We start from the raw sequence: 10,985 nt of genomic DNA, 5'->3' as shown, positions 1-10,985 counted from the left end.
TCTCTCAGACACGCCTTTAATCCCATCACTCAGGTAGCAGAGGTCGGGAAATCTCTTGAGTTCAAGGCCAGCCTGGTCTACTTACTTAGTGAGTTCAAGCCACACAATACTACTAGTGTTGTCAAGAAAAAGAGAGAGAGAGAGGGAGAGGGAGAGAGAGAAGAAAGGAAAAAGGGAAAAAGGGAAATCCTCTTTTGTGGCTCTTTGGGGCTGGTTAGTCAGTGTCCACCACTGTTGCCTGTGCTGCAGAAGAAAATTAGAATTAGTCTTTCTATCAGTGTATACGCACATCTTACCTTCCCTTACTACCTCCTTAGGTTCCTATTTGTCTTCCTGTAGCTGATTTACATTAGAGTCGTGTCATGTGGATCATTTTGCAGAGCCTTTCATCCCTCAGCCATGTGCCGGTCCGCAGTCCTGGCACGCATAACTGCCTCCTGGAGCTGTAATCGCTAGCCTCTCTCTTCTTTCGACAGGGTTAAGTTAGAAGACAGAGGACTCCCTAAGAGTCTCATAAGCAATGGGGATGACTCCCACTTTCCACTCAGAAAAGCAAAGAAGCGGACTTTGAAGTTGGTGGAGGATGAAGAAACGGACCTGGGTTATAAGTGCTCAAAGAAGCAGTGGAAAAAGCAAGAGGACAGCAGCCACAATGACAAGGCCTTGGACCTGGAGACAAAGCCTGTTCAGGATGAAGTGGGGAGGAAAAGCAAGAGAAAAAGCAAAGTGACGGGCACCCCGGAAGAGGAGGAGGAAGAGGCCAGAAAGAAGTCGCCAAAAAGAAAGGAGAAATGTGAACCTAAGAAGCAGACCAAGGCCTCCAAGTCTCCCAAAACACAGGCGCCCAAGGAGTGGAACTGTGGCTCCCCCAAGGGCTCCCCCAAAGGCTCTCCCAGAAGCAGCCTCACTAAAACCCGGAGGAAAAGCAGCGCAGGGCCAAAAAGGAGCTCAGGCTACCTGTCAGACTCCGATTCCTCTCCAGAGTCGGTCAGCGATGGCCACTGCAGTGTCACGGTGCAGGGGCCCACCTTTTCAGAGAAACTCTCGGCTGAACTGTTGAAAGATGGACCTGCTACAAAAACTGCAACCGCCAGCAGACAGGCCGCAAAGCCCGGCTTTCCCTTCAGCTCCGGCAAGAGCAAGGCCACCAGAACCTCGTCATCCAGTTCAGACTCGAGTTCAGAGTCTGAAGACCAGTTTGTGGTGTCCAAGAACATCTCTGAGGGCGCTTCGGACTTGTTAAAGACAGCTGGCCTCTTTGCAGGGCAAGGGTGTCCAGGGCTCACATTTCAGACGCCGGGTGTCACGGGATGGAAGCCTTCTGACTCAAGCAGAGGCAGACAAGCTTCTGGTCCTCCTTCCAGTGTACCCGTCCCCACCAGTTTGGGAAGAGGCTGGGGACGAGGAGAGGACATCTTGTTTGGGAAGGGACTGAGGGGCCGGGGTGTACGGGGCCGAGGTCGAGGCCGCGGGCATGCTGTCTCCTGTATCTTAAATAGAAGTTCTGAGAGTCAGAAGCAGAAGCAGTTAAATGACATCCTAACAAACTCATCCACCGTGATCCAGGTAAGTATTTACTGTGTGTGAGTTGGCCTCCTGTGTTCCCTGTGGAGTGCATCTCAGCTCTGTGGCATGGCACGGGTTCCACTTTTCTCTCCAGTAACGAAGTCACATGACTGTTTTCCAGAATCCTGTAGAGACACACAAGAAGGACTATAGTCTATTGCCACTGTTGGCAGCTGCCCCTCAAGTTGGCGAAAAGATTGCGTTTAAGGTATATGTTAAGACAGCACCAGCTCTAACAAAGGCAAGATTCCCATCCCCCACATATACACAAAGCTTACTTGGTGAGTCTTGCTAAATAATGGTCTCCAGAAACTGTCTGCCAATGTCAGAAGTTATGGTGGGGCCTCAGGTGGGTGGGAGTGTGCACCTCTGCATGGCCCCTGTTCCTGGGGTAGGAGGGAGCAGCCCCAGGAGGGTGAGGGTCTCACGGGCAGTGTGGACCTGTAGGATATGTCTTCTTTTTTAGCTTCTGGAGCTCACATCGGACTACTCTCCGGATGTCTCTGACTACAAGGTAAGGCTGTCTCTATGAACATCATAAAGTCGGCTGGTTCTGCGGGGTGCACCTGTTGTCCAAGTTATACAGGAGGCTGAGGCAGGAAATGGTTTGAGCCCAGGAGGTCACAGCTAGGCTGGGCAATATAGTGAGCCTGTATCTCTTGAAAAACAGAGAAGATTAAACTGTCATCATGTCAGAAACTTGTCCAGTTTAGCAGCACCCTCCTTTAATCCTGGCACCCAGGAGGCTGAGGCAGGAGAATTTTAAATCTGAAGTGAACTGGGCTTACATAGAGAGATCTGTTTCAAATGTTTTTAAATAGATGGAGTATGGGACTGGAGACATGGCTCAGTGGTTAAGAGCACTGGCTGCTCTTCCAAAGGTCCTGAGTTCAATTCCCAGCAACCACATCATGGCTCACAACCATCTAATTGGATCTGATATCCTCTTCTGGTGTGCAGGCATATATGCAAATAGAGTACTCATATATAAAAAAATAATAAATCTTTTTTAAAAAATGAAGTGTTGGTATATTTGAATAATACTTGCATGGATAATATAGGCACTTTTGGTAAATAATGTCATAAAAGAGGATGAGAGTCCTGTGGACGTTTGCGAGGGTCACTGTGAAGTCTCCCAGTCTTCTGTGGCTGACACCTGAGAAGAAAACAGGGTGAGAATGATGAGCTCACCTGGAGCACAGGGGCTGTTGTGCTGCTGAGGGCCAAACTCAGGGCCTGTCTCAAAACTAAATACATAGCCACATAAAGACAAGATAAATAAGTAAATAAAAAGCCCCTCTGGCCTGTGCCCAGAGAACCAGAGTAGCTGGAAAAGTGGCTTAGCATGAAGAAGTGCTTGCATGCTTTTTTTAAGAAAGGACTAGCGTTAGCCGGGCGGTGATGGCCGCCTTTATAATCCCAGCATTCAGGAGGCAGAGGCAGACGGATCTCTGTGAGTTGGAGGCCAGTGCAGTCTACAAGTCAGGTTCCAGGTCAGCCAGGGCTTTTACACAAAGTAAACTTGTCTTACAAAGCAACAACAAAAAGCTCATTGGTTAGCCTCATTATGTGGCCCCACAGCTGTCTCACCATTGCCACCCATCTGGGCAGGGCAATGGGTCTTCTTTTTAAGTTTTTGTTTGCTTTTTGAGACAGGGTTTCCTTGTGTAGCCCTGACTGTCTTGGAACTTGCTCTGTAGACCAGACTAGCTTTGAATTAGAACTCAGAGATTTGTCTGCCTCTGCCTCCCAAATGCAGGGATTAAAGGTAGCACCACCATGCCCAGTTTAAGTTTTTTTTTAATGAGTTATTTATTTTTATTTTATGTGCACTTGTGTTTGATATATTTCCATCAATGCAAAAGTCCAGATCAGACCAGATTAAAAGCAGATAAATGCAGGTTTATTGGGTGTAGCTCTCAGATGAGGTCACAGGACCGGAGAAGTCATGTACCTGAACTAAGGTAGGGAGGTTTTATAGGTGAGGGTTAATGGCATGCCAGCCAGGTGCTGGGATAGTACCCAGTTATGGTCAGAAAACAAGCCCCCAGGAGGGCACTTGGGTGGGTTGGTCATGTCAGATCGCATCATCTACCAGAAATGGGGAATTGGGCTTTTGTCACCATTCCTTTGTTGAGAAGTTTCTCAGTGCCTGGGAGGTGGGGTGGGGTGGGGTGCTGGGTAAGTAGGGCGGACCGGGTTTCCTAGCAACGTGCCTTCCTGTCCCTGCGGGGCCTGGGCTATACCTATGGCTTAGCGTGACCCCCCGCAGTGCTAGGAACCCAAGCACCACTGTTTCTGTGTCGCTCTCCCAATGAAAGCTGTGATGCTGGTCCTCGCTTGAACACATTGCTTTAGCCTGCCTTCCTCCTTTCACCCCATCAATTTTGGGGACCTGTTATAACTGTTTTCCTTTTGTCAACTGCTGTATGTATCCATCAGTCATGACTAACGTTTATCTATTTTACCTTTAACGATACTTCAGTATATTCAGGTAGAATTGCTTCTTTCTATTCCCCTACATGTTGATTTGTTGAGATAAGTTTATATTACAAAAAAGTAATTTTACCGTCTACTTACTTAGTGTCCTTTAGTACGTTACAGTGCTTTACATGGAGATTTTTGACTTGGTCTTTTATTTTTGGAAGGAAGGAAAAATTCTAAGCCACGACCCAGAGACCCAGCAAGTGGAAATAGAAGTCCTCTCCTCCTTACCAGGTGCGTCTTTAGAAGCAGGTGTGGTGCGTTAGCCTCCATCCCACAGTGCCTTCTGAGCAGTCTTACACCTAGAGCTGGGCCTCCCTTGGCCTCTACTCGCCTGGCCCCAGGATAAGTACCATTCTCTGATCTCCACCACCTGTCAGCACACTGTAGCCCTGGGAACCTGTGCACCTTTTCCTTGGGTGCAGACTTTGGGCTTCTTGTTTTTTGTTTGTTTGTTTGATTGGTTGGGTTTTGTTGTTGTTTGTTTGTTTGTTTGTTTGTTTCTCTGTGTAACAGCCCTAGCTGTCCTGGAACTAGCTCTTGTAGACCAGGCTGGCCTCGAGCTCACAGAAATCCACCTGCCTCTGCTTCCCAAGTGCTGGGATTAGAGGCGTGCGCCACCACCGCCCGGCTGGCTGGTTGTTCTTATCACTGTTATACACTTTGACCGGAGATTATAAGTATTGGTGAATGTGAATTGCAAGAACAGTTACTTTTGGAAACCTAAACTGAATGCTTAGTTAGGGAGGTTACAGAAAAACTGCAATCCAACTGTTTGCATACATCAGCTATAAAAGATCAAAAGGAAACTCAGCAATGGTGCACGCCTCTAATCCCAGCCCTTGGGAGGCAGAGGCAGATGGATCTCCGTGAATTTGAGCCAGCCTCATCTACAAAGTAAGTTCCAGGACAGCCAGAGCTACACAGAGAAACCATGTCTCAAAAACAACAACAAAAGAGAGAGAGAGAGAGAGAGAGAGAGAGAGAGAGAGAGAGAGAGAGAGAGAGAGAGAGAGAGAGAGAGAGAGAGAGAGGAAAAGACAAGAAAAGAAAAAAAGAAAAGAAAAGAAACTTGTCAGAGCTGAGCTGCTGTGTGGTACTAGGAGCTCAGGGGATCTGAGCTTTGAGGGAGCATGCCTGTCCACAAGGCACAGAATGACGTGTGGAAGCTGCAGGAGGCAAGTATCCACCCACACACAAAGAGGTGGACGCTTTAGTTTTCTCTGCCTGCTCTTCTAGATTCGAGTACACGTTATGTGTTTCATAGTTTGTTTTTTTTTAATTTCTTTATACAGTAAAGATGTTTAAAGTTTGGGGGTTTTGTTGTTGTGTTTGTTTTAATTTCAGTTTTTTGGGTTTTGTTTTTGGAGAATTTCATGCATGAGACTGTATTCACATCATTTTTACCCCTCTTCCACTCCCTCTAACTTCTCCTGTGTCCTGTCCCCCCACTCCCAGTTTTTTTTTAAACATGTATTGTGTGTGTGTGTGTGTGTGTTTAGGCATGCACTAGTCAAGACAACTTGCAAGAGTTAATTCTTTCTGTCCACCACGTGGGTCCTGGGGACCACACTCAAGCCCTGGGCTTGTGCAGCAAGCACTTTTGTTTGCCGAGCTCTTTCGCTGCTCCTCCTCCCCGTGTTTTGGCTGGAGTCTCGTAGATCCTTATGTAGAACTTGCTCTGTAGCCAGTGATGACCTTGAACTTCTGAGTCTCCTCCTGAGTGCTAGGATTACAGATGACCACAACCATATCTGGTTTTATGGGGTGCTGGGAATTGAATTCCAGGCTTTATGCATGCTAGATAAAAACAGTGCCAACTGAGCTGCATCCCTGGTGAGATTTTCAATGTTTTTGATGAATTTTTTTTGTTGTTGTTGTTTTGTTTTTTGTTTTCTGAGACAAGATTTCTCTATGTAACATTTCTGTCTGTCCTGGAACTCGCTCTGTAGACCAGGCTGGCCTCAAATTCTGTTTGTATGGTTTTAGCTTGTATGATCATTTTTCTGATCCCATATTATTGTGCAAAGCTGAAACCTGCTCATGTTTCCGAGTTTAGGCATACATGATTTTTTGAAAACATCAACATCCCATACCTTCCCTTGTTAAACAAAGATTATCTTTGGGGATTATTTAGTGGTTGCACATTTTGTATTGGGTGTACTCAGTGGGTTTTTCAAACCTGTGTCATTCTGATGAAGGGACAATTATCTCTGTTAAATGATAAGAAAATTCTGTTGCTGGCACAGGCCGTGTCTTATATAGCAGTATACCACTTTCCTGTATGTCCCCAGCCTTCACACCAGTTTCCCAGTGATTGGAAATCCTCGTGGGGAACATTTTAACCACGGAGATTTGACTTACTGTCCCTCGTGGGGAACATTTTGACCGCGGAGATATGACTTACTGTCCCTCGCGGGGAACATTTTAACCATGGAGATATAACTTACTGTCCCTCGTGGGGAACATTTTGACCGCGGAGATATGACTTCCTGCCCTTCTGCCCTCTGGTTTCAGCTGTGAAAGAGCCTGGGAAGTTCGATCTGGTCTATCACAATGAAAACGGGACGGAGGTGGTGGAGTATGCCGTGACACAGGAGAGGCGGGTAGGCCAGCTGCTCTGATGGGGGAGGGGCGGAGTATGAAAGGTGACATTACAGCTTCCTGAACTGCTTGTGGTAAAACCCTGGAGCATCAGGGCTCTGGGGCATTTAATCTTCCTGTGGAAGAGCAAACAAGTGACAAGTTCCAAAACAAGGTGCTACCACGGACCTCCCAGAGCCCACGTGACAACACACACACCTTGTATAAAAGTGTAGTGCTTACTGAAAATTCCACTTGTGTAGATTCCCATAGGAAAGAGGCATATGTCAGACTTTCTATTACCAAATACCCTGAGAGCCAGTGCTGTAGCTTCAGCTTAACCACGTGACCAGACTCAGCTCAAGAAGAAATATGAACTCAGAAACCTCTGTCATTACAAGTTGTTACTATCCCTCAGGTTCCCCAGTCCTGACCTAAGTGGCATAGATAGCATAAAGAATGACATAACATGGTGATTCTGTCCTCTGATACTCTGTTTTAATGTTTAAATTACACTTATTTATTGTGTGTGCATATGCCACCACATGCATGTGGAGGTCAGAAGGCAACTTTCAATTGTCTGTTCTTGCCTTCCACCATGTGGATCCTGGGGATTGAACTCAGGATGTCAGGCTTGGCAGCAGGCACCTTTACCTACTGAGCCATCTTGCCAGCCCTCACGTACGGGAGAGAGCACATGGTCTGTGTGTTTTCCTCTGTTCAGAGCTAGCAGTCAGTTGCTGGCAGTAGCTTCTTGGCAGCTTGATTATAGTTAAGAATGCCTCCTCTCTGTACTCATATTTGAAATGTTTTGCTTATTTTGCCATTATATATATTTCATTGCTGAAAATTCTTGTTTTGTCTGAACTCTAAGCCTGTAGAGACCCAACCAGACTGTGTTTTAAGATAGAAGAGCCTCTTAGGATATCTTCCTAGAAACACATTCTTAGGGTTTGTGAAAGTATCATCTCCTATACTTTTTTGTTTGGTTATTCTTTTTTGTTTGTTTGTTTGTTTGTTTGGAGACAGAGTTTCTTTGTAGCTTTCGAGCCTGTCCTGAAACTTGCTCTGTAGACCATGCTGGCCTCAAATCACAGAGACCCGCCTGTCTCTGTCTCCCAAGTGCTGGGATTAAAGGCATGTGCCACCACTGTCCAGCTTTATCTCCTACACTTCTATGTTTGCAATATTTTTTTAATAATTTTTGTTGAAATATGTTCCTAGAAAAATTACAAGCAGAAAACCTGTAGTTTTTCTTTTTTGACACTAGATGGCTCTCATCACTCACTCTTACCCAGTGCTTGGGGCATCTCTTGGTAAATTGTGTGATAGTTCCTGTCTTAGGCAGACTAGGGTAAGTTAACTGGAGAGTGGCCCAGAAAGGCGATCAGCCACCTAGTGCTGGCCATTAGGCCCCATCTAGCCCTCAGAGCCACCTGTCTGTTGTTGAAGGCCAGCCTCACCAAAAATGCCCTTTTCCAGAGTGGAGGTGTGGGAATTTAGAACTATAGGAAAGAATATGAAGATGCGAACAAAAATAATAAAACACAGAAACATGTAGGATAGGATCGGGAGGGAATTTTTCAGTGAGTACTGAAAATTCACCCGTGTTTAATTCCCAACTGGTTAATATATCCCTGACCTCAAAAGGTAGGAGTGAAACAAAAGACTGCATTAATATACAAATTGAAACTCACGGGCTACATTCGTTGCTCATTACCTAGACTCCTGCCCTAGACACTCTAGGCAAACCATTTCCTGGGTGGAATCCCAAGTTATTTCCATAAATGGAACTAGAACCTAGTTGGATCCTTAGACTTTTGTTTTATGTAAGGAACCAACTACTTCCCTATTTCAGCACAAGGGCTGGCAGCTAGCCACACTTGTGGACAGTAGTCTTGAGAGAGCAGAACCCTGATTTACATATAGGTGGGATCTTTGCTTGAGTTAGAAGCACAACAACCTCGAATGAACTGAAAACAAGTCCCAAACTCTCTGACCTTTGGGCCTCCACAGTCTATAGGGCAAATCCTTTTGTTTTGTTTTGTTGTTTTTTGTTTTTTGAGATAGGGTTTCTCTGTAGCTTTGGAGCCTGTCTGTCCTGGAACTAGCTCTTGTAGGCCAAGGTGGCCTCAAACTCATAGAGATCCACCTGTCTCTGCCTCCCAAGAGCTGGGATTAAAGGCGTGCACCACCACCACCTGGCTAAGGCAAATCCTTCTGATACCTCGTAGCAGCCTTCTCATCTCCCAGACTCGACTCTAAACCAAAGGCTGAAATATGTTTAATGTAAAACTTAGCTGCATTTCGAGTAACTAAACTCAATTTACTAGTATTGAAATTATTCTTATTATTCAACCATTCTGCACAGAAATTTATTTAACTAACCTCCCATTTATAGCTGCAGATTTCTGTGAGGTCAAAATGAGTTAGTTAAATGGGTGTTTGTGCTTTTCCACAGATCACTGTGCTCTGGAAAGAATTGATTGATCCAAGACTGATTATTGACTCCTCAAGTAGTATCTCAAGTAAATAGAGTGTCTCCACATAACCTCTGACCTCGTCGCCTCGCATTCCATAAGACTTGTCTGTGACCGTGACCATAGCCTGAAGTTTCAAAAAGAAGATTAACTATCATTTGGACTTTCTGTTATCTTCACTTTACCATACTAGAAAAAGAATCTACCTCACCATTTAGAGTAACATGGGTGTTCGTTCGTAGACCTTTTTTCCCTCGGCTAAATTCAGTAGCGCCATTGAAAACGTGAAAACATGCCCTGTGGACAGACCAATATGGCAGTGTGCTTGCTCTCTTCCACCTCTGGCTCACCAGTAGCAATCGTCAGTAGTTTACAGTACACATGCAAGATCGTGCTGTGCATCTTGTGTTTGTTTTTCTTTAGGGTCACATTTGAAATACTAAGGCATGTTTCTTGACCTAATTTTTTCACATGTGAGTCGCTCTGTAAGCGCAGGGTGTCTCACACATTCCGAGCATTTTATGCTCATCATTCTCAAGACCTGGGGGAGGTGGGTTCAGTGCAGAGGATGAGTTAAGGAACCTTTCACACTTTTCCAACGGTAAAATACAGGATCCCCAGGGCCCTGTGCGGAAAGCAGTGGCAAGACAACCGCGTTGTATTGTCTGGACGAGAGCAGGCCTCCTACTGCCAGAGGCTGGCCATGAACCTCAGACCAGGGGGCAGGTGGCTTTGCCACAGGATGCCAGGAGCCTGGCTCAGCATGCTGAAGCGAGGATCTTGAACAGAAATTTCCTTTTCTGTTATCACTCAGCAAAGCTAAAGGCTGAATAAAAACTGTGGGAAATTGCTGGGCGGTGGTGGCGCACGCCTTTAATTCCAGCACTTGGGAGGCAGAGGCAGGTGGATCTCTGTGAGTTCGAGGCCAGCCCACAGAGCAAGTCCCAGGACAGGCTCTTAAAAGCTACAGAGAAACCCTGTCTTGAAAAAACAAAACAAAAACCTGTGAAAATTGCTTTCTTTTAACAAAAACTTCGATCCCTCCTTCAGCTTTGCAGATTTTTAAATAAAATCATATTGAACTCAATTTCCAGGCTGAGTTAGCATGTTTGAGTCCTTCAAGTAGTCTTCTTGGTTTATAATCATTTTCATAACATGGCAGTTTACTTTGCACCTGGGACAAAGACAAGAAGTTTATAAGTTCAGGGATAGCCTGGGCTACATAGCGAGATAGTGTCTCAAAAAGAGTTATCATCATTTGCTTTTTGACTCAAGTCTGTTGTCAGAAGTGTGGCTTAGCCGAGTTCCATATGATCTGGAAGCTGTTGGATCCGTGAAGATGCTGTTCATTTAATCTGCATAATAGAGAATGTCAAAGTGTGTGTTTGCAGATGTGTGAGTTTTATTCTAGAAGGGCAGCTCAGCCCTAAGTGGGGGGCATCGGCTCTGGGGCTCTGCATAGCACACTGTCTTTCCAGGACTTGGAAACAGATTGAGATAAGTAGTAGTGGCTGGGCCCAGAAGTGGTGACCACAGGTGTGTTCAGCGTGTGAATTGCCCTGCTCTCTATACTGGTAAATAGAGTGCACAGAAAGATGATAAAATCCGTTTAGGGTTCATAAGCTGCCTTCTGGAAAACACAAGAGTTTAGAAAAAAGCACTCGGGAGGCAGAGGCAGATGGATCTCTGTGAGTTCGAGGCCAGCCTGATCTACAAGAACTAGTTCCAGGACAGGCTCCAAAGTTAGAGAAACCCTGTCTCGAAAACCTAAAAAAAACAAAAAAACAAAACAAAACAAAAAAAACAACCAAACAAAAAAAAAACCCAAACTTTTGCTTTATTTGTATATACACAGCCATGTGTAGGTCCCCT

The 10,985-nt window shown here is 45.5% G+C and overlaps 1 protein-coding gene across 1 annotated transcript in view; it reads left to right on the top strand.

Annotated features, from left to right (window-relative positions):
* Coil (coilin) overlaps nucleotides 1-10,278 on the top strand; it is a 13,069-nt gene extending 2,791 nt beyond the window's left edge. Inside the window, exons 2-7 of the mRNA XM_038326519.1 lie at nucleotides 477-1,566; nucleotides 1,688-1,774; nucleotides 2,033-2,080; nucleotides 4,215-4,284; nucleotides 6,568-6,656; nucleotides 9,095-10,278. Of these exons, the coding sequence (XP_038182447.1) occupies nucleotides 477-1,566; nucleotides 1,688-1,774; nucleotides 2,033-2,080; nucleotides 4,215-4,284; nucleotides 6,568-6,656; nucleotides 9,095-9,169 (1,459 nt within the window). The 3' untranslated portion in view covers nucleotides 9,170-10,278. The remainder of the gene's footprint in view (nucleotides 1-476; nucleotides 1,567-1,687; nucleotides 1,775-2,032; nucleotides 2,081-4,214; nucleotides 4,285-6,567; nucleotides 6,657-9,094) is intronic.
* Nucleotides 10,279-10,985: the final 707 nt, after the last annotated feature.

Source organism: Arvicola amphibius, chromosome 4, assembly GCF_903992535.2.
Source record: "Arvicola amphibius chromosome 4, mArvAmp1.2, whole genome shotgun sequence".
In the NCBI taxonomy this organism is placed as follows: domain Eukaryota; kingdom Metazoa; phylum Chordata; class Mammalia; order Rodentia; family Cricetidae; genus Arvicola; species Arvicola amphibius.
The sequence above is the reverse complement of the archived record's forward strand: the minus strand, read 5'-3'. Positions and strand labels throughout refer to the sequence as shown.